This window comes from Callionymus lyra, chromosome 11 (genome assembly GCF_982586985.1).
Source record: "Callionymus lyra chromosome 11, fCalLyr1.hap1.1, whole genome shotgun sequence".
Classification (NCBI taxonomy): domain Eukaryota; kingdom Metazoa; phylum Chordata; class Actinopteri; order Syngnathiformes; family Callionymidae; genus Callionymus; species Callionymus lyra.
The window spans coordinates 17,670,915-17,695,915 of record NC_141828.1 but is presented as its reverse complement, the minus strand read 5'-3'; the positions used below and the strand labels follow the sequence as shown (position 1 = coordinate 17,695,915).

At 36.9% G+C, this 25,001-nt stretch overlaps 1 protein-coding gene across 1 annotated transcript in view; it reads right to left on the bottom strand.

Annotated features, from left to right (window-relative positions):
• eys (EGF-like photoreceptor maintenance factor) overlaps positions 1 to 25,001 on the bottom strand; it is a 186,218-nt gene that overhangs the window by 24,933 nt on the left and 136,284 nt on the right. Inside the window, exons 37-39 of the mRNA XM_087803281.1 lie at positions 19,745 to 19,895; positions 10,377 to 10,485; positions 5,983 to 6,200 (exon numbers count right to left, since the gene is read on the bottom strand). Of these exons, the coding sequence (XP_087659407.1) occupies positions 5,983 to 6,200; positions 10,377 to 10,485; positions 19,745 to 19,895 (478 nt within the window). The remainder of the gene's footprint in view (positions 1 to 5,982; positions 6,201 to 10,376; positions 10,486 to 19,744; positions 19,896 to 25,001) is intronic.

Sequence of the window (25,001 nt, the reverse complement as noted above, 5' to 3'; positions counted from 1 at the left end):
ACTAGAACCTTTTTAGAAAGTAATAATTTTAATGTACACTTAGATTGAAACATAATACATTGAAAATCAAAAATAGAGCAAACTGTTTGTTATTATTCTGAAACAAATATTTACCGCAAATGTATTCCGTCTTAATTGAGAAGATAGATATCAGCAATGCAGCGGGCATAGACGCTGTTGCCTCTTCACTCTTTAAAATTGTTTGTGTCTTGATGATTTATTAATTCAATGATGACGCCACCAACCCCCCACTCCCGCCTGTGTAAACTTGACCTCAAAACGTTCCTCTAGAGAGCACAGTTCTAAGATTTAAAATAGTACCTACCGGAAAATTGTTCTGCTAATCATTAGTGAAGGTTCGTCAAACCAAGTCACATAAGGGGCCAGAATTTACAAGAAAATTTAAATCTACATCTATTTTAACGATTTTCACCAAACAAATAAGAGCCATACAATTGTTTTTCTTGCGCCATTTGTTATACCTTTTCAAATATTAACTTAGTATCTGCGCTTGTGCAGGTGTGAAAATGTAACAATGTTCCTCCTTAAAGCCATATTCCCTAATCTTGAATTAAAGATATTAATTAGCGGTAATTTGTTTAGTCTTCACATTAAAGTTTCAAATGTCATAATTTCCTACTCACCCAGATGTAAGACTAAGGGTTGAGGTTATGTTAAGAGTAATCAGTTCCTTCTTAGAGTTAAGGTATGTCCATTTTATTGTAGCAACTGGAGCTCAATTGTCTTGTAATCGATTCATGTGACTTCTCGTTAAGACTATTGTAACAATACAGTATATGTTCATGTCTAAATTAGAAAGAGCTATCTCACCTGCAGTTAATACAAAACTCTGCAGCGAGAATTCTGACCTGCTCTAGTAGAAGAACTCAATTTTCCCCAATCTTTCAGGATCAATTTTAAAATTCTGATTCCTACTCTCAGAGCTATTCATGGTCAGGCTCCTCCTTACATCAGTGATCTGATCTAGCCTTACACCCCAGCTCGGGCTCTTAGGTCTGTGGATGAGAATCTACTGATGGTTACTGAACACGCCTCCGAACCACAGGAGAGAAATCCTTCCAGGCTGTTGCTCCTAAGCTTTTGAACAATCTTCCTCTCCCTCTGCATTCGATGAATCTACTGACTCCTTCAAGAAACATCTTAAGACAGACTTATTTGTGCAGGCTTTTCCCTGATTTTCCGGGACTCCTGTGCTTGTCTTATCTGTCTTGGCCTTTTAAAGTATATATTTTAATTGTGTATTGTTTTTGATAGCACTTGACTTACCCTGGTGACCCTGGTCTAAAAAGGGGCTTTACAAATAACTATTACTTACTTACTTACAAACTGTTCGTCTGCAACGTTCTTCTCGTTGTAAACCTCGTTAGTAGAATTGTGATGAAATAAGAAAAAAGTCTATATTTTTAGCTTGTTGGTAGCAGAAGCTAAAAGGCTTATATGCTACACGCACAGTACATTTGGCGAGTGGTTCCAGTTTAGAGAGTAGACTGGAAGCAATAGGGGTATTTACCCAGAGTACTTCCTGGAGTACTAGGAACAGATTACTCTGAAAATAAGTAAGTAAGTAAGTAATATTTATTTATATAGCGCTTTTCGAGACCAGGGTCACAAAGCGCTTAAACAATCAAAACAATACTCAAAAAAGTACACACTTCAAAGATCAAGATAACACTGAGAACAACACAGGAGTTCCAGAAAATCAAGGAAAAGCCTGAACAAATAGAAACGTCTTAAGATGTTTCTTAAAGGAGTCAGTAGACTCCATCAAGCGCAAAGAGAGAGGAAGATCGTTCCAAAGCTTAGGAGCAACAGCCTGAAAAGATTTCTCTCCTCTGCTCCTGAGCCGTGTGCGTGGAACCATAAGTAGATTCTGATCCACAGACCTCAGAGCCCGAGCTGGGGTGTAAGGCTTGATCAGATCACTGATGTAAGGAGGAGCCTGACCATGAATAGCTCTGAATCCCAACCCTGAGTCGACATGAGGGTGGGTAGAAAATGAGAACATTTCGATACATCTCCATTTGTTAGTAAATCATCCAACTACTACAAACTGTGGCTTGTGGTGGGACAAATTAATGGTCAGAAAAGTCTATTATGTGTGTTACAGAAAACCTGCAGAAATAATTACCATCTAAAGACAAGGCACCTTAAACGGCAAGAGATATGAGCTTCACTTTAACATTAGTTTTGAATCTTAAACCATCTGAAACACAGACAAAGGAGGATATTTCTCAATAGTCTTGGATGGAAACAGACAATTGTAAAAGAAGCAATTTAGACAGGCTGCCAAGCTCCAACAGTCGCCCACACAGAACAGCATTAATTGCAGGCACTAGAAAGTCAAACCTTTTTGAGCTGTGTCTTTGTGGAACCAATTTTTAGGCTGCAGACTTCTTCAAGTCTAACTATGATAGGTGAAAATCACATTCAAACATCAGTTCAGTTAAAAGAATATATCATCAAGAAGAACAGTTATTTGAATAAACTCAACACAGAGTAAGATAATAATGACTTGCTTTTTAATCCCGGTGTTAATAACTGTTGTTGCCACTGCTGGCCAGACACCGCTCCACTAGGTATTCCAGCCATAGCTCTGTCTGGTTGCCAAGCAACCAGCAGATAAGTTGTCAATGATTACATATTTACCATGTAATTAACACATTATTACTTTAATGGCATGCTAAACACACCCTTAGCAATCGTGGTTGATATTTGTGTACATGTCATTTTAGCGGAATTTTTTTGGGGGCTTGAACTCACTGACAGAATAATTTAATCGGCAATGCTCTGTGTTTCGTTACGTATTGCTCCAGATCTCCATCCATCATCCCTCACCAGAGACACCCTGCAGAGTGTTGCCACCTGCTCCCACAAAAGCTCCCTGCTCCCGAAGACAAAAGCACAAAAGGCAAACCCATCAAGAGCGACAACACAGCGGGTCTTACACCAACAGGAAACTGGGGATGTTGGAATGGGTTTTCGCCCACCCTTACCCTTTTTTTTGTTGGTAGTCAAATAGCAGAACGTAATTACAAGGGAGGAGCTTTACGTTCTCGCCGAATGTGTGTAAATTAATATTATGGTATTCAGTCAAGGAGAGAGATAACTGACTCTGTGCATTCGGCTGCTTCTGTGTTTACATATTTTGTAATTGATGCTGCCATATGCGCTCTGCCTAATGTACAAAACACAGCTGAGGTTTATGAATGAGGTCACGGCTCACATATTTGATGCTGGGGAATATAAAAAAAAAGGGATAATATCAGGTCTGGTGTGGAGACAGTTCCTGGTCTCATCTCTATATCCACTGCCACAACTTGTATCACAGTTGCAGATAGGAGCCATATTCACATCTAATATGGTTGTGTTGAATAAGTAAATTACTTGATTATAGTGGGGTCAATAAATAGATAAATAAATACATGTATAAATAAATAACTAAATGTATAAATAAATGTGTGAATAAATATTAAATCTGATTTTATTATTGTCATAAAATCATGCTTTTATATACATAAATATATACATTTGTAATGTTTTGTATCTATAAAACAATTATTTATTACATTGTATTATATTGTTGTGTGCCATTAATACATTTAAATAACAAAAATGAAATTATATATATGTGACTGTGTGCGTGTGCATCTGTCCAGACTTGATTGTTACAATCACTCAGCACAGATTATAGAATAAACCAACAATTGTAAAGATATTGTTTTCAATTGAGCAAATCCTTTTTGTATACCCAGACCTCTCACAAATATATGATCCACCGCATTATCTGTATTGTTTTTCTTTTTATCAACAACCAACACAACCCTGCGCAGTAAAGAGCAGTCTCAGCGAACAGAAGCAACCAAATGGAAGAACTGAATGAATATGCAATCAACATCCCTATTCATCCCTTTAAATGAAGGCGGTTCAATCCGGGGTGACTAAACTGAGGACGGTGAACTCCCGATGACCCGGGGAAGCAGCAGAGGTTCAAGAAGCTCCAATATTAACGTGTATTCATCACGCAGATAATTGCACATTTTGCACATGACAAGCCAATATGACCATGATGCCGGTGGAAGTTAATTGGGATTCCTTGAGGGATTCGTGGTCCAACACTCCTGGTGCCCTTTTTCATTTTGCATTTAATACATGCAAGTGTTAATTGATAGTGTCATAACAAACTGTAGAAGACATTTGGAGTAGCCACTATGTGGATTACTCGGGGTGAAAGAGCATCACATGTAGTTAATGCATTCCTACATCGACGGAGGAAAACGGCTGGTAAGTGGGGTGTGATGGCGGACTGATGATCTGTGCAGGATGAGGATGACGAGAGACTGGAACAACCGTTTGAACAGGCAGAAAACATTTCATTTCAACCTTGAAAGGTACAGTTTCAGGATTCTCTTCTTTTTTTTTTTTTCCTCGAACGAGTGACTTATTCATTCAGTGTGCTGAGAGGATGTATTATAATATTCCAGCAGAGAGGACTCTGAGTGCAAAAACCTCTGCCAAGATCCCTATTACTTCCTTTCTCATGTCAGGCATGTGATATATTTCAACCATTTCTTCAAAAAGTTCACATCCAAAGATGCCAAAAGTTGTTGCTTGGTCAATGACCCACTCCTCCATCTCACAAAAATCTTTGAATCCAAACACAGCTCAACAATATATTGTACAACGTGCAAACAAATATATTTAAATCTTTGACCTTTTATGTTTTTAGTCTCAGCTTTGAATACACAAACATATAGCTGATGGTTGTTTTTGGAATCAGAAATTAGTATTTCATGGGCAAACAAGTGAAATTATTATCCTACAAACTCGGTTTCTAAATATTTATGTAAGGGTTGTCCAACTCATTTTTGCATGGGGTCTAGATGTTAAAACGTCATGCTGTTATTTTGTTAAAGGGCAATTAATGTGTTGATTTAAGTGTCTCTTAAATTGATCCTGGAACTTTATTGTACTCATCAGTATGTTTATGCTTACAAAAATTGTATTTTATTCAAATATTTACATTAGAAAATGGGCTTAAGCCCCGCCCACTGAAAACTCTTCTGATGATTAAATCTTGTTTACCATAACCACACCCACTCTGCTCAGATTGGTCAAGAACCGAGGTTTGTCACGTCACGTCACTTCACGTCACGTCATCTATCCTGGAAGTCTCCACCTCAAAGGGACTCATTGTATAGACAAAGTGGGTCGTGATTACAGCTGGCTGGAGGAGAAGTGAAGCCATTACAATATCATAATGGAGTCTGCTCTCTGAACCTCTCATTCGCCGAGATTTCAGACGGGGGAGAGCTTTATAAGCTAATAACATCAAGACATGGTTACTGCATCTTGTAGAGGAAGACTTCAACATTTGAAACATGCAAGTAATTTGGGAAAGTTTGGTTTTCACATTAGTTGCACTTTTAGAAGATAAGACATGAGCTGGGAAAATATATTAATATATATTAAATTAAAGTCTCTACTGCCACTGTGGTTAAACGTTTTCTTAGGGTCCACATTTTATTTATAAGTTGCTGTGAATAAATAAGGGACAGTTATTAAATCAAGCTAGGTATGCTAAAATTATGACCTACATTTAAAAAAATCTATTTTTTTTTTTAAAAAGAAAATCTGATACAAAAGCACTTTTTTTTTCCAAATACATTAATCTTTTTGAGGGGCATTAAATACTCCAAAAGCTGAGGGAAAAGGTCCATAAAAAATTGCTATAGACATATTTAGAGACTTGTATTAAATAATTGAAATAAAGACACAATAAAACAGTTAGTTTCTATATGATATTTGACCTCATGAGATCCACATCAATATAGTAAAAGTTACCACATTTATATATATATGGTGTCTGTTGCATGAGCCTCAGCAGAAAGCCGGATCAGGCATTGATTTTCATAACCCTGTACACATTTCTAATCTTAAGCAAGCAGAGGGAGAGAGACAAACCTGACACAGGTTCCTCCATTACGACAGGGATGGTGCTGACAAACAGGTGGATCACAGTTCTTGATATTCCTTCCTCTCACTGCCGCCCCCGGCAGGTAAATCTGCTTGGAGTTGACCTGAAGTTCTTTGATGCAGCCAATAAATCTCCTCACTCCCTTGGAAACCCCGTCATCCCAGCGGGATGAAACATCTCCAAGAAAAATAGGTCCTAAGGGTCGCTGTAGAAACAGTGTGAGAAATAATCTGTGATTATGATTTGTGCTTTATCCGACTGACTTACACATCCTTAGAATTTAAATGCCATACGATCCTAACAATTTACCCTTTTGTCATATTTCAGTGAATTGACATCTTTACAATAAGATCAAACTCAGTTGTTTCTGCTTAATGTAAATAAAACTGCTAGAATAAATATAATTACCTCCTCCAAGGAGGTTTGTGATTGTCGCCATATATCTGTTTGTCTGTCTGTTGACAAAATAACTTTAGAGATTCAAAGACAAAGACAAAATAAACCACTTTTTTAGCAACATATAAATACATTTTGGTAGTTTTCAGCATTTTATTATTTGGAGAGACAAATCAGAAGTAGATTTATCACTTTCTGTAGTGCTGCAAAAGCATACTCAACTATATTTAGCTATATATATACACATATATATATATATATATATATATATATATATATATATATATATATATTTTGATTCACTTAACCAGAGTTTGGATGAATGTGGCTCAATTATATTGAGTTGAAAAAACAGGGAAACAAATCAACATATGTTTTAACGTTTTACAATTGCCATTCAGATTTGTTAACTTGTTTTCTATAATTACTTAAAAACTATACAATGTAGCAAGAGATGTTTATTGTCAGTACTTACACAGTATAATACGTATATTAAGTAATAATTGCCTTAGCTGAATTGTGCAGGTTTTAAAATGCTTTGTATAAATGCACCTGCAAATCTAATCAGTCTAATGGATTGTATATAATGATAAAATGATTGAATTACATGAATTGAATTACATGAACTGACCGTAGATTTGATAAAACTAGATTCGTTAATGCAGTTGAATGTTCTTTTTTAATAATAAAATATATACTTAGAATGAAAATGGAACAGCAGAGAGTGACTAGAAACCAAACAAAGAAAGTCAGTTTCCACCTGCCTGTCTTCCATTACCCACAAAGCAAACCACTGTTGACACCAAGAAGTTCTTGAGAAAGTGATAAATGGGTAAACAAACAAGTGAGAACATTGCAAGGCCAAACAATACCTTTTAAATTTAACATGACCAAATACCAAAAACCACTTAAGCTAAAACGTAAAAAATACATCCGACGTATTCAAACATTGCTGAGAGACCTATTAAACATATTCAATAATATCAAGTAGTCCTACAGTTAAAACTATACAAACCTTTTTTTTTAGATTTTTTATCATTTAACAATTCAATTAGCTGTCACACCAGACATTCCACAGCTATAAAAAAAGAAAAACCCCAAACAATTACGAAAAAGATGGGAAGAAGAAAATAGTATAAATTCAGGCAAATTATCGTAATATCATAATGCTCTCATAACCTCTCATGCGCTGAGATTTCAGACGGTGAAGAACTTTATAAAGTAATAAGTTCAAAACATGGTCATGATGAGGGACTTACTGCATCTTGGAGAGGAAGACTTCAACATTTGAAACATGTGAGCGAGTCAGTTGGATTTTCACATTAGCTACCCTTAAAAAAGGATCTGAAACTTTATTATGTATACATGAGTGTAAATTTCACCAAAATTTGACATATTTTAATTTTAATAGGTGTCTTTTGCCCTCAAAAAAAAAACCTGCCATTAAAACTATACCCATTTAAAATTTCCGTCATTATAAAAATTATTTACTTTTGCTTAAAATGCGGTATAAATATATCTTTACATTCCAATTACTTAGTCTCATTGGCTCAACAGAACATATGTGCTTCGTTATGAAGAACAAAACAAACAACCTCTTGGTGGCCTCAAATTAGAAAGGCATAAATCAAAGTGAGGGAGATGGAGCATGTTGAGCCTCTGGGAAGGTTGAGCTCCTTTTTCCACATCTTTGAAAAGCGAAAAGCAAAATTATTAATTTGGGAAAGTGGCCATTGTTAATCAAGCTAATGAGCCAGAATAGCCTGATTTACAAGTGAAACCACCACAGCGCTACATTTGTGCTCGAGTGTCTTCACCTCAGTTAATAATGTGAAATTAGTTGATGACCAATTGATCAAACACAAATTATAAGGGTTTGAAAAAAACAATTTTCTTCATTCTCCTCTTGCAAATTCGTATTAAGACATTAAAATCGACATTTTGCTATTTTGTTTAAACAACTCATGGGAGAAGTTTCAAGAATTACTTTGGAAGGTCAAAACAAGTGTCGCATGAGCCATAGTTGGAAAGATGTTGGAGGTACCAGGATTAGGAGTAGAAAGGGAGAAAGACAACCTATGATGTTGAAGAGGATAAGTGGGATTATGGAGGGTTGGAAGGATAGGTTAGGATAGAGGAAGCTGACCTGCTGTGACAACCCCTGGCGCGGAAAAAGCCAAAAGGCAAACGGTAAAACCACTATTGTGTTTTCTGCTTGTGTGAACATTACATCCTGTTATGAACCTACAGAGTCGATGGATGCATCAGCGTCAGGGAGTTGCTGTCAGGGAAGGAAGGCTGGGCAGAGCCTCAGTAATAACTACAATGATCATTATGATGAACATAAAGGTTATATCACTATTTTCCACTGATATTTATGTCGGTCATTACGCAAACTGTTCTATTGTTATAGTTTTGCTCCATCGCTAAATCTTTAGAATACTTTTCTCCTTGGTAATCTTCCCCATTGAGGTGCAGATAACGTTTAAGGAAAATAGGGAGGACATTTACAACAAAGTATCTTGTTAAAAAGAAGATAAGACTAAGAAATAATAGCATTTTAAAATACTTCTATATCACTTAGGTCAAAATGGAAATAGTTGTTTGTACACCTCTCTATACTCTTTTGCAGCGTAGAATTTGGAGAGGAAATTTCCTTTATCGCCTTTTTCTTGTTTCTTTAACTGTAAAAAAAAAGAGTTCTTATTTTTTCGTACATTTAATATGCAATTCTTGGTCTGTGTATGTTATGAGATAAGACTTAACCATGATCCTAATTGCATGTCACTGCTGCTACCTAATCGTGATCAATGGAAGGCAACATTAAAACGAAAATTCGTGCGTAAGTGCCTTCACCAATTGTGTCAAGAGTGTTGACTACGAACTTTATAGGATTTAATAAATGATCTTGGAAGCAGATGATCTTTTTTCCTTTTTTTAAGAGATGAATGAGAAACATTTTAACTGCAGGCAGGATCCCAACCATCATAGACAATTTGAGGCATCATGATACAGCTGTGTAGCGAAGGTACTTTATGACTTAGACATATATACGTAGACACCACATTGACTGCTGCCGCCCACTAGAGTGGTGTGTAAACAGGGCAGCCATCTTGGTACAGTGCCACTCGGTCCTACAGTGCATTATGTCTATAGAGGAATGATGCGTTTACACTATAAAGTGATCATAAATCGCTCATTTGTCAAGCTTTTTTAAGACCTAAGACCAGATAGACAGACATTATTAGAATGAATATTATACTATATTTTTTTAAATATCCAAGCACCCTGTATCATAGCTACATGCATGATGATTTAAATGGACCAAACTGTTCGGTCAAATCGGTCAAGAATTCAGCGAATAATTGTACCATCTGATTGAGAAGTACCTCTTTCCCTGTAGTTCTTAATGCAGCGCTATTTACACATCCGTCTACAGTCGATGCGCAGCTATGTATATATGTCCGTTCATCACAATACAGTGTCTTCATTTTTAAAGACTAGTAGATGGCTCTCTTTTCTTTATAATCTCTGGCTCTATTCCACTAACTCAATGAAACCTGGCATCTTTTTCAGACTGAGAGTGCCATCTAGTGGCCTTTCAAAAATAAATACATTGTTTCATGATACAGTGTCTTCATTACACAGCAGTTTCATGGTGCAGTGAGTTTTTAACACAACTGTATCATGAGGCCTCATCAACACATCTCTAGTAAACATTGTGTGAATTAGGTCGAATATCTCAATACAGTATTAAACAATACAAATTGTAAGTTCTAAGATCTACAGGTTAATTTGAAGGTACTTTAGACCTTCAGGGGTAAAACACTCATGCATGCGGGTTGTAGACTGAGGAACGAACGCCAAGCATTACAATCACACGTCTCCATCTATTTGGGACCCAAAGACAACAATCAAGCTAAATTGAGCTTCAGGACAGAAGATTATACGTGAGGTTGATTTGACTGCAAGCAGGTCAGCTTACCTCTGACACTGGTAGCGACATAAACAGCTCCTGACGCTGCCTTGTGCCATTATCCTTCGCGATCTCAATCATACATGACCCGCCTTGTTTGCCAAAAGGCAGATTGTATCTGTGGAGAGAGGAAGCAGTGCTTGTTAGATAATATCTGCTCAATATCCCACAATAAGTCCAGTGGAGCATGAAAACTAAGAAGGCGAAAGCTGTGACAGTAATGCTAATGTGAAAGTGCTAATGTGACCATCGAGACTGCATTATAAACTACCCATGTATGACCATGTATACATTACACACAATGCTTTATGGGAGCGGTATTGCAGTGGGAGATTGGGTAGGAAGCAATGGTGCGTTCCTTGCCCAAGTGACTGATGAATTCCCATTAGATATAGAGAAAGAGGAAACGCCTCTCAGAGCTGAATTGAAAACTATTTTGGTTTTGATAAACTACACCAACAAAACACATCTTGAGTCCATGAAACTACAACAAAAACACAATTTGAATTCAAAACTAATGCGACTGACTATTAGCATACGCCTTGGTGCCCATTATGTCACCCAAGATTAATTAATTGCAAAACAAGGGCACAATCTATACATTATAAACATAATGAGTAGGAAGAGAATGTTATCATTTGACCCTCTTGGGCTCTCTGGGGAAATTTGGATGGTACCAGTCATTAATGTTACAGCCGTAATGTTAAGTAGCTGGTCTACTTGTGTCGTAATCCAGCTTTGGTGAAGTCAAGTGATTCTCTCTCCAATCCATCATTGACTTTATAACTGCAATATATAATCACAACCTCTTTACCGGGCAGGACATTATGCATGAGGCTGTCCGTGCCATCCCACACACATGGGGCTGGCTTTAATGAGTAATTCCCATAATGTCGCCGCACCATAGGTCTTTTTTCTTCAGCGCCATACAAATGAAGCTTTTTCAAAATCTGCTGAATCTATTTATACTGTCATTTAGGTGGCAAAAAAAAAGAAGAAAAATGTAAATACGACTCCCTCACATGTCTGCTTTAATGACCAGATGGAAACAATCAGGGCAATTGCCCTCCTGCTAATTTGAAACAGCCTTCCAGGACGCCTCCCTCAGGCAATCTCACGGAACAACTTCAGGTACGACTAATTACAGTGCGGGAATCTTGAGAGCTGATGTGTCTTCTCGCGATCATCAACTGTTAAAGATTCAGGAGGTGTTGTCACTTGTTCAACTTCGAGTTCTTTTATTGTCAAATATACATGTATGCAAGACATACATGTGTATATATAGATTAAATTCTAGTCCAAGACCGTTCAAAGGACATTAAATAAGACATTCCGAAAAATAAATAAATAATCAACAAAATGAAACAAATTATCAACAATACTTAAATAATTAACTAATAAACAGAATATAAACAACATTAACAATTTAACAAATAATTGTTTATCCAAGACAGAAAGAAAATAAATAAATAACTCTCACAATTAATTATCTATAAAATGTATTAAAATTTTATATTTAAACAAAGTCTGAATGCATTTTAAGTACTTTTCAGAAAGTGGTGTGCAATTGTCACTCACTAGTATGGCCTCTAACTGCTGCTGCTCGGTTAAATACAACAAAACATTTTTAAGACAGCAACGTAATTGAACTTGTCTTATTACCTTTTTTTTTAAAGAGCAAAATTGAATTTCTTATTGGTTTACATCTACATGTGATGATCCTACAAGCAAAGCTATTCTACAGTATATTGAATCCATCAATAACCTATTTTCTTGGCAATTTAAATTCCAAGAAACTTCTTTAAAACAAATACACATTAAATTGTGGTTACATGAAAGCAAATAATTCACATTAGAGCGCAAGTGAGCGCTCACTTTATGTTTACACAAAACAAGTAGGTGACATTTTGAGGAAAGCAACTAACCTTAATCTTAGTTTTAACCTTCGATATCATGATTAAGATGGAAAATGAATTAAGTTGGGAATGATAATTTTCACTTATGGCCAGAATTCCTGTGTAAATTTGATCTAATTGAAACATACAGAGGAAAACCCAATTGTATATTTTGATCAACATAGTTTTTTTTTATTTGTCTTTATTTAGTATTTTGACCAACAAACCAAAGCCTTTTACAGATGCCAAATAATTCCACTAAAGAGATTTGTTTCTCAATATTAATCAACATTTGCCTCATGCAGAGGTAAAAAAAAGGCAAATGTTTGTTTAAGTCATGATGATCTGATGCATAACTGTGTTCTGGGTTTATAAACTGAATCTCTGAAGCCCTGGTTTTGAATTAATAACTGCTTGAGTCACTATTAAAAAGCCATTTAGGGTTTTTAGAAGGATTTGGTAAACACATAAAGATGATGATACAGAGATCTCATTTTACCATCAGTGATTTTGTACATTTGGGCGACACATTACACATCGGGTTATCACTACAAATCTCGCTCTAGCTGAGGGCATTTAAAGCAATTTTGGTGCTTATTACAGTTGCTTTTTATTTGGTCTGTTAATGCTGCAAAAGCCCATCCCTACGAGACATGAGAGCGCACTCACTAAGCAAACAGGATGATATTACTTGATGAGCTCTCACGAGCACATTGAATGCTCCACTAGGCTGATTTACATTGGTCTAGCTCTGAGGCAAAGATGACTATTAATGAAGATGACTATGACTTCTTTACATAGTCTAGTAGCCGTGTGCCCCACAGGCTCACGCCATCATCGCACACATACAGACGGGGAAAACAAAATTGATCCGCAAAGCAGATCGTAGGACAAATAAACACATGAGGAAAGGGGTCAGGATTAGCCTGATGTCATATTCCATCGTCTTCCCAGGGCTACATATGTAAACTCTCATAGGATACACAATCAGAACGCGAGGTAACCCCCCCTTCCCCCCCTGAACATATACAGTATAAATATTTAATCTTCTTCAAATAAACAAAAAAGTATGGCTGATAATGTTTGGCTGACTCAATCATCATTTATGCATTTCTTCATCTGGCTAATGCTCTAATCACAAGTGATTTGTCATTTCAAAGATCCCTATTAGGAGCTTCTGCAGCGTGACTAATTCAGTGCAACTATTCCAGTGGCACTTTTCAAAAAAAATAAAAAAATCACCTCTGAAAAATGACTAGATACGTTAGGGGACCAAGTAAATATTTTCAGCCTGGTGCTATTACACAAAGGTATTTGTTAAATCGGATGGTGGAAGTTTGTCACACTCGAATGCGCATCCATGACAGTCCCTTGGAGAAAATTAATGATGAGAGAAAGAGTTATTATTAAAATATTACCACTGGTGAAAGGGGCGAGGGTATTGGCAACAGATGGCGGCAAAACATCATACATGGCACTTTTGCACTTGGCTTGGTTGCAGCAAAACTAAGCTATTTTAAAAACTTCTGCATATTTAAAGAAATCTGCATATACACATTGAATTCATAACATCTGCTCCCTTCCAGAGTAAACATCTTATACTTCAAGATCAGAAAATCAGTGTGAAATAAATACAAGGGAGAATAAGTGGGTCATGCACTTACGGAATACAAATAACTTTTTTCAGCAAATGAAAACCCAAAACATATTCCAAATGTTGAAGTCTTCCTCGCCAAGATGCACTAGTCGTCGACATCGTGACCATGTTTTGAACTGATTACTTTAGTTCTCCCCCGTCTGAAATCTCAGCGAAGGAGAGGTTATGAGAGCAACGTCCACTATAACGTAATAATAGCTTCACTCCTCCTCCAGCCAGCTCTAATCACGGCCACTTTGTTTACACAATGAGTCCGTTGGCGGTGGAGACTTCCGGGATTGATGATGCGCGTCGGCAAACCTTGATGTTTGACCAATCACAGCAGAGTGGGTGTGGTTTTGTTAAACAAGATTTAGTCACCAGAAAAATTGTGTGTTTTTAGTGGGTGGGGCTTAACCACATTATTTTATAGAAATATTTCAATAAAAACAAAAAAAAAGTTTTATACAAAAATACATATGCTTATCAGGTCCAAGATCTATTTAAGATACACTTAAATCGACACATTAGTTGCACTTTAAAAATGTAGAAGACTTATTTAAAAAGGTAATAACAGGATCAAAAAGCTTGTGGTTGAAACAGAAATATTTATCTTTTCAGCAATTAATTAATTTTTTGTATTATTTTTCAAAAGGTGACATTAAAAGAGCATCGCAAGGACATGCCATTTAAAAAATATTAATAGATAAAAGCCCCACCAAAAAGCAACCATTTGAAATATAAACATTAGTTATAATATAATATAATTGATGAAGCTTCATGAAGCAGTGTCCTTATTTTCAGTGCCCACTAGATGGCACTCTCTGCTTTGTAAAGAAAATTAGAATTTGAAGTGGAAAACATTGTCACTATTACTCCTCTGAACATGGCATCTTGTAAAGCTCTGTCGGATCAGTGGGAAAATATTTCTGCCCCCCTCTATGGCGCATTGAACATCTCGCATACAGCACTGCAGCATTTGCTGCATAATTTCTGCTCAGACCGGTGAGCCTCAATTAATTTGGTAAGCTCTTGTTCTAGCATTACATTTCCAGGAATACAATTAGACAGCGAATAGCAACGCTCCCCTGCAGTGGGGCTCATGAAAGAATCTTCATGCGAGCAGGTTGGGGAAGCATGCCTGCTTCCTGCATGAATCTTTTATGGGAGGACTTGTCAATACAGCACACAATAGTTTGCCATGGTTGAGCTGCCACAGAGTTTTGCAGTTTGTCAATAACAAGTAATGCATGAAAGCTTGTTCAATCTTTGCCTACTGCTGTCAATAATTACACTATAGTTACAACATAAGACAACTTTCAACATTGAGTCATATAAAATAAATATTGGAAAACTTGCTGTTTGTTCTGTTTTTAGAATAAGCTCCTCTCTTGGCAATGAAAGTATTATTAAGTATATAAACCAAATGTTTTTTCCACACTTCTAAAATTAAATAATACTTTTTTTCCCCTTTTTGATTTTCCTTTATTGCAAAACATTGCACACATTTTTTACTAATGGCATTAGTAGAAGCTGTCTCGCCTGCAATTAATACAACAAACTCCTTTACGAAACATCTTAAGCCCTTTTCATTTGTGTAGGCTTTTTCCAATTTTCTGGGACTCCTGTGTTCATCTTTTGTTTTGGCCTTTTGGAGTTTATAAATGTGTAGGTATTTTTTAACTGTGTAATGCCTTTGATTGTTTAAGCCCTTTGTGAACCTAGTCTAGAAAGGCGCTTTAAAAGGTAAAACTTTATTACTTTATTACTAAACTGTTACTTACTTACTTACAAGGTTCATATAGTAATACATTTCTACAACCCTTTTTTTTATTTGATAGTTATCCATAGTGATGGGTTGATGAAGCTTCATGATACAGCCGTGTAGTTAAGACACTGTATCATAATATGCATTTACTTCTACTGCTAACGATACAGCTGCTATTGTTACTACTATAACTGCCGCTACCAATAAAACTTGAAACTTATACTTATAATATTTTTCCAATTACTACTTCAACTGCTGTAAATACTACTTCTAGTTATACTACTGTTACCATTCAAGCCTCTGTAACTGCTACTACTTCTACTATTAAAGATACAAATGCTGCTGTTGTTTCTGCTACAACTTTGATTGCAGTTGTAAAATTGCTGCTACTGCAACTGTTTTTAATACCCCTCTAACTGTAGTACTGTTATTACTTACTTGCTTCTACTATTCGTTCTACTACTGCTACTAAATAATATTACTACAACTACTACTACTACTACTACTACTGCTTCTACTATTACTCTGTATACCCAGAAATGTAATAATCATTGTTGAATGTTCTCTTAAAATCAGGTTTTATTTTTGAGATTTGAAAGATACAGTTTATCTTTTTTAACAAATTAATTGTTTATCCGAGACGAAAAATTAGATCAAATAAACTCTCACAAATGTTATCTTTTTAATCTCTTAATGGTAAATGGCTGTTCATTGATGGATTTGCTCTGGGAATAAATTGTTGTTTGAGCCTGTAAGGTTAATGTAATGTGTAGGTTAAACTTAAGTATAACGTCACTGCTGACCTATTGCTTATGTGCACGACCTGCCACTGATTATTTCTACTAGTGTGATGACAATGACTGCAGTACTACAGATAATTATAACCATACCAAATGAACCCTGACATCCACATAAAGGATCTCCATCTCTATTATCCTCGAAAAAGTCGTCTAAAAATGTTTACCTATTTTGCAGCAGCATTGTGCAGACGCTCACAAATGACAGACGGTGTTTGGATTCTGACACTCTCAAATTTAATCATAGCAGAATTGCCCAAAACATCCCCAGAGGAAAACACAGCGACATCAAATACCTCGCCAACAACAAACATGTCCTCCCCAAATGAAAAATGACATTGCTTCCCCTCAGCGCGCGCCCCGCTGTGAAATAATACGGCAGCACGGAACAACCACCGGTGGCCTTTTGTCTTTTTCGCCGCCTCTCTTGCCATTCTTAGAACTAATTGTGTCGTGAGTGTAAAATCAATAGGGAAGATGACCATATTTGTTTGTCTTGAAGGAACACTGTGTAATCCAAAAACTCCTAACCACATCTGGTAAGACAATAATAACGAGCCTTAGTATTTGTCAGGTTTAAACTTAAGGCTGTGAATTTAGACAAAGATGAGACATCAGATTTGGTTTAAAATCACAAGGATTTTACTCATACTGAGAAGCTTCTCTTTAGAATTTCCGATTTCACTCTAAAGCAAGAACTGTTTCAGTCATAACGTATACTCCATCGTACGTTTTTGATTATCCAAAAAGGCGAGAACAAAGTTAAAACAGGAAAAACACAGACTGGAATACATTTAGAGTTGTTTTTTGTCCCCTTAATGTCTTCTTTGAGTGAAGAAGGTACGTGTCACACATTTCATTTTCAACTGAGACTAAGCATTGTTTTAAAACATAAGAGATTATTAAATGTTATAACATGTGGTTAGGCAAATTTGATAACACAATCAACACACTGGTTAAGTAATTTTCCATCAGCATAAGTAATACCTACATATAAAGGGAATCACACTGTTAATCTTAACAGCAGTTACGATAATATATCATAATATTCCCCGAATACTCCCTGACAATTTCCTCACATTTACTGACTGCTTCCAGCTTCACGTCTTGCTTAATTTCTTTCATAGAGGCCACTCAGGGACACTCATTCACATTCTGGAGGAGAACAGGAGAATAAATCATTCTTTACAACACCGAGCACAACTGAAATGCTGGGTTTTGTTTTTGGGAAAGTTTATTTGATTGAATAGTCAACACGCAATTGGATCAGTGCTAAAAGAAAACAAGCTTTGATTAAGTTATACATGTTGCTTTTTTCCAAAGAAATAAAATACTAAACTAATTTCACGTTCACAAATGCTTATAGCATCAGAAGTATATTGGTTTTCATCCGCGTTCATTGTATATTCAGTTTTCCTTTTTAAGGTTTATATCTTTGCTATTAATTTAGCCTAACTGAGTAGTTTTTTGCAATCTTCTGGTATGGGTTTATCACGTCATAAAATGACTGTGCCCCGAAGATACTCATCAAGGGTTTTAATGCTCAATTTACGAACATACAAACTGTGTACATTGTCAGCACATTACCTGGCTCACAGTGGCAGGGCAAGAACTGGCGAGGCAGCTGCCGCAGCTGCGCCGACCACCCACTGGAGGGTTTTTAATGTCATTTAAATAGACTCTCCATGTTGTTGTAATGTGTTGTTTCACACTCATCCATCCAACTACTTGTGGCAGCAATTATGTCATTGTTAAAAAAAATGCAGCACAAACAGCCAAGTGGGGAGAATCAACAAAGTGAAGAGGCATTTTTCCCAAAATATGGCAGAATTAAATATTTTTCTCATTGGAGAATAGTCGGCGAAAGAGGGAATAGGGAGGAAATCAAACAATCTTTGTTCTCAAAACAAGAAAAACTGATGAATTAATTGTTTCATTTTTGACTACATACCTGAAAAATATTGTTCAATTTTGGATACAAAACCATCTTCCAGCTATATATACTGTTCATTCTGGCTGTAGATGGATATATACGGATGACGTAATCTGCATCTACATTAATTCACACATACAGTAGCAAAATATGCTTTTAAGTGAGGTGATATAAAGCATGAATATAAATACTGTATTGAAAATGATCCAATGTCTACTGGTTCACCTACAGTGTTCCCAATAGCACCCCAATGTGTTGTCCCACTTAAATTATGGAAGGTTTCAGACTGTACAAAAGAAAATATTATTATTCACTACGTCCATTAACCTCATTGAATTCCTAATTTTTCTTTTACTTGCTACAACTTTTCTTTTCATCCAATGACGACTCTCCTCTTCAAATCAGATCATCTGGGCTCCCTAACTTTGTGTTCAAACTAAGCTCTCCGTCTGATTTATGAACTTGTCCTTTCAAATCACAACCAATGAAAAACGTCAAATATGCTTCCAATCTCTCTGAGTTATGCACAATGGCAGGTGTCTCTGGTGTCCAATAATGCATTCCTTTCAAGCTCCTTAAACTCTCACAAGCTAGTCTGTGAAGCTGAATATTAACCAGGATAACTCGGTTGATGCACTGGGCTTTTTCAAATGTTTTGTGAAGGGCAATGAATTATTTTTGCTGGAAAGTCTTCAGAGAAGTTACGGTAAATTCATGTGGAGTTAAACGTCATGATGTGTTTCTACAAACTGCCACCTTGAGGCCAGAGATCAAATCCACAATTTGCTAAACAGAAGTTTGTTTCTGACTCTTTGTGAAGTTCATTAACTCTTATTAGAAGTCCAGAGTGAGACAGACATGAGAAAGTCATGTTTTGTTGGTGTCTTGAGGGGGTAGCTCTCTTAGAGTATCGATGGTTTGATGAAGTGCCAACATGTCCCTTCCTACCCATCTGTCTACAAATTGCCTTGCTACGCATGAAGGGAATTTTCGTTCTAGGGGAGGACCCCTTCATGCATTAAAAAACATACCAACTGACTAACCAGCCTACCTACCTGCCAACCTTCCTACCGACAGACCGTTCGAACATACCTACTGACCTGCCGGCCTGCCTACTGAGCGACCAAACTGCCTACCTACCTGCCTGCCTGCCTACCTGCCTACCTACCTACCTACTTAACCACCCACCCACCAACCACCTACCTACCCACCCACCCACGCAACCACCTACCTACCTACCTACCAAATTAACTGGTGCTGGAGGAGCATTGCATTTCAGACTTCAGAGGTTTATTCGATATATCTAAATGTTCCAACAAAAATATGCAAAAGTGTTGGAATTTCATACCGTATTTTCAGAGGCGTCCATCTGTTATTATTTATGCTTTGGATCGAAGCTACAGTCAAAACCAGAGAGCTGTTACACCCAAGCTGAGCAACCAAGCTGCCGTCTTGAAGGAACACATGAAGGAAGTTACTGCCAAAGTTCTGCTCCTGAGCTGAAAAAGAAAAACACAGAAAACATGTTAATAGTCAAATGGAGGGTTTCTAAATAAAGCTAAGAAACATTTGTGTGCATCAGAAGTGACAGAAGTGTTTGTAAAATGCTTCCACAAACAGTAGCAGGAGATAATTGTCAGGGTGGTGGATGGACAAAAACATTTGTCCTCACAGGCATGTAGATGATGACTTTTCATAATGATATGTAAATTGCAATCCATCTCTTCAACAAGCAAGCAGAGGTGGCGTGCTTAAAAATGTAATCAGGGACTCAGAGGAACTAAGACACATCCAGCAACACAACCTAATTAAACGTGTTGATTACAATGCTGCACCCGAGCTCATGAAAACTAGATGAATTCCAGTCTGCCAACTGTGGTCCCACGCAGCTGATGGCCACACCTTTGGACATTTGGAGGTTTATCAAGCTCTCATCACGAACAGCCAAAACCTCTGGAGAATAGACGTGTATTTCTGCAGAAAGATTGCCGTCATAAACTTGTAGAAGAGTTTCAGCCTTTCCATAATGGAGTTCATTTGAACCAGTTTCTTACATTTTTTCCTAGAGTTGGCTCTCATTTCTGTTCTGGAACAAAACAACTAATATTCAGGATTGGTAAGAATTGGTCTGACTTATAAGTGAGGAGATTTTAGTTTGGGGGAATGGCTTTTCATGCAAAAAACAGATAACTGTGATGACAAAGATTTCTTATTCGTCATTCCACAAAAAAAAATTCTATTCATTTTTTTGAATTATATTAAATATTATTTAACACATCATTGTTTGCTATGTTTTTATGAAAGGGTGATATTTATTTTGCATGTAAGTATTTTTCTTATTTTCTTATTTTTTTCTGCCAATATAAAAATATGTCATCTATAATTGTGTTCTCATCTAATCTGCACAATATTAATTCGTCTCCTCCAAAATTGAATCCTTACTATCCTACTAATCCTTGATACTGAAATTGTCCATTGAACTTATTTGCCTCTTCGACTGAATAATGAACTTCACTCTGATTCTATGAGCCGGCTTTGGTTTCCACTCTCTTCAACTCTGGGTTTTCAAGTGGCTCTGGGGCAAATTTATTCCACCCTACCCCCCGCATGAGGTGGAACATGTTAGTAAGCTGAAAATGCACAGCCAGGGAGAAATAAACTTTCAGGAGCGTAATTGAAATGAGGCTGTTTACATACATAAGTGAATAAAAATCAAATGTCCCAGATGAACACTCTCTGATTGCACACTGATGGTGATAATTGTCTGACACTAGGCCTGCTGGAATTGGCTAGATTTGGACAGTTTTGGAGGCACGTTAACAAGCCTCTGTGAGTTGATTGAAGCAAACTGGCGAGCTTGCTGTGCTGTTTGCTGGAGTTATGTATGAAATCTGCAAAGTGTTATTTCGAGGCTGCATTATGGGCATCAATAAATATAAATGTGTTGCAGACTGGCCATGGTTAGCTCATATCAAATCTGAGACTAGAGTGACCGCACCGCATGAGAAAACATGGTTTAATCTAAATCAAACGAAAGACAGAAGGAGAACTCTGACAGTGAGTCAAAATGGGAATTATTGAACGAAACGCTGATGGCGATGAAAGAAGAGATGAAGGCAATGAAAAACATACTCAAAGAACTGCCTCTACAAAAGGCGATGGCTGAAATCAACGTAAAGAAAGATCTGCTCATAAAAACTTGGGGAAAAGAGTCGAGGAGTTGGACCAGCAGGGAAAAATCAACAAAGTAATTGTGACTGGACTAAAAATCCGGCCTCTAAGTTATGCCAGAGCTGAGGTCGCATCCTCTGAGCCTGATGACTCTGAGATCAAATCTGTGGATATGCAGGTGTCCGAGTTCATAAATGGCAGAGACATCAATCTGGATTTCAACAATGTTGAAGTACGTTTCCTCTTACCCATAAAGAGAGAGTCTGGTACCTGAGCAGTTGTGCTGAGATTCACCAACAGAAAATAGAAGTCAGCACTGCTTAAGCAGGGCAGAAAGCTCAAAGGATCTGATGTTTATATCAATGAGAACCTGACCAAAAAAAACGCAGACATCTCCAGGAAAGCTGGTGAACTGCAGAAACTACATCAAAACGAATGGAGCATCAGCAGAAGAAGTCAAAAGAATCTAGACCAGGAATGAGGAATATTTGGATAAATACAACTACTAAGGTATGGCGTATAAACGCTTCATAACTACAGCACAGCAAAGTACAATGGTTTTAACACTGATTTAAAATATGATAGGTCTGAGCAGAATAGTATGGAGCTTATTATAAATCAATATGTGAAACATACCTTATCTGACCGGAATGAAGGAATTGACCCAGATAATCACTTTTATTTTAACATGACTACTACACTGAAGAACAATTCAACGGCAGCATTGACATGGATGGCAAACTATCCTTAATTCACTTCAATAGCAGGAGTCTATACACCGACTTCGGCCACCAAGGAATACCATTCAGTATAATTGAGGTGTCGGAAACATGGATTAAAGAAGTTAAAGGGGCAGAATTTTTCCTGGATGGATATAATCTTGTATGTGTTAACAGGAAAAACAAAGGTGAAGAAGGAGTCACCTTAGGAGGAGTGGCCCTACAATGCCATCAAGTATGAGACTTTACAAAACAATGGAATGTACTAGATGGCTGATAAAGGTCAGAGAAGCTAAGCAGACATGGTGTTGAGACGGCATGGGAGGATAATAAAAGAACATTCTCTAACTAAACAATGAGTTGTTGCCTGAGAGACCCATGACAGTTGTACATAGCGGAATGTTACATAATGTGTATCACGAAAGTCAAGATAAACTGGGTTCTAATAGACTGTGACACTACTGTGTGAGAAGTGACCGTCTCAGAGTCTTGTAAATCCTCACACTAAGGACCATCTATTGGTTCACGATGGAGTTACTCAATTGGTGACTTTGTGACATCTACTGTTGTAACATGTGTTCTTATGTGTCAAAAGTAACAAGAATCTGTTATGCCAACGTTAAATCAGCGCAAGTATAAGACATGATTATGATATCATTCTGAGGGTTATGGTGGCGGGACTGGATAAGCTTCTGCTTCTCCCGCTTTTCCCTTTCGGGACATGCATGTAATATGTGATCTACAAGTGTGATGTTTAAGATTTAAACTGACATGCCCGAAGTAAACAATATTAATTCATTCATTCATTTACTTATGAATTCATATATTCATATCACCACAGTTAATAATAATTTTGAAAGTTGAGAAGAAAAAACAAATTGCAGTTTAGAAATGAAAAGAATCAGTCTTTGGCACATTAAAAAAAAAGTAAGACATCTTCATGAAACCTACCCGGTCCATCAAAAAGCATTTATTCTAACTAACCAAAACCAAGAGCCCTCTGTTGAAGGTTGGGAACGAACATCCTAACGGTTCTAAAATAGTTTAAGCCTCTTACTACATTGTATCGCTATGAATCTGCAGCAATAAAAATAGTGCTCGCCATTTTTTATCCATCGCTCCGTTGCCATTTCCTTCATAATCCACAGCGAAACCAAAGTGGCTGCACATAACAGACCTTGAAGTAACTGAAGAATCTATTATTTCTGGTCAGTTGACAGCTTTATTGGCCGTCGTGCAATATGAGCGCGAGAACAAGGGAATATAAGGCTGGCTTTCCTCGATCGCGAGAAATCCTGAGATTACATGACACATAAACTGATACATAATCTCATGATACAGGCATAAAGTAGTGACCATGAAAGCAAAGACCCTTTAAAATGAATGCAGTATATGAGGTGCTGCTACAACAGCAAAACAGCACGCAGATTTTACTATATTTTCTTCTTTTTCCTTGATGTACTTAAAATTGATCTGCACAAAAACTAAAAGTAAGTAAGTAAGTAAGTAATTTTTATTTATATAGCGCTTTTCCAGACCAGGGTCACAAAGCGCTTAAACAAACAAAACTCAAATAAAGTATATACTTTAAAGGTCAAGATAATACTGAGAACAACACAGGAATTCCAGAAAATCAAGGAAAAGCCTGAACAAATAAAAACAATAATTCAATTATAAGGAATGTTTTTAAATAAAACCCATAGGAATATAGGCTAATAATAGGATAATAATAAGAAAATATGTAAACAATCATCTGGTATATTTCCTGACAAAGAGATTTAATGAATATAGTGAGATCACTCAAGTCTTTCTTTAGGGTGTTTATTTAATCTCAAACTCTTATTTTTCATCTGTTATAAGTTTTTATGATCTACAGAAGCGCAATTAACGGACCAAGTTAAAGTTTGTTTTTCTCTCTTTTTGTTAGTGTCTGACAATTGGACAGGATCATCTTCACCTCCTTATATGGTCATTCGTGGGTGGAGATTTATGAAAATGACTGGTTACCATAACCTTCTCTCACTTTTAGATTCATCAAATACTTCCATGTATAATATCAGAACGGTTGTGCGTACTTCATAAATACAGAGTAGTTTTCTCTTAAAGGGGACCTTTATGTGAAAATCTTTGCGTATATTTACTCGCGCTACATGAATTAGACCCAGTCTGCAAAGTCAAATGTTGTAGCCTCTTTTGTAGCATGCTGTGTGGCCCGATAGTTCTGTGACGACTTTGTTTCAACGGCCTGTGCATGTTGTCAGCCATCCACAGGCAGTCTTTAAGAACCCTGTTGAACCTTTTACCACCACCATTAGCTCTTGAATAGTACAAGCTAGAGAGCAATGTTTTTATTTCTCTCTCCCTCCAAAAAATTTGCAAATGCTTGGGAGGTGAATTGAAATTTATAGTCTGAAACCAGGAAGGAAGGATTTCCTTCCCGGCTAAACACAATGGTTAGAAACTGAAAACCACTTCAGTAGTAACAGTCTGTGCAAATGCCATTTCAGGCCATTTACTTTAATAGTTAACAAGTGTTGGTATAGCAGCAGACCCATTAAGCACAAACCAAAGAACCATGATGTCAATTTAAATTATTTCCCAAGTACTATTTTGCGGCTCCAAAGGCATAAGTTGTGTCGCTGCAGTCTTTTTGGCTTTATCAGAGTACGGCAATGGTACATATGAAACTATAAAATTGTCATCCATCCTTGTACC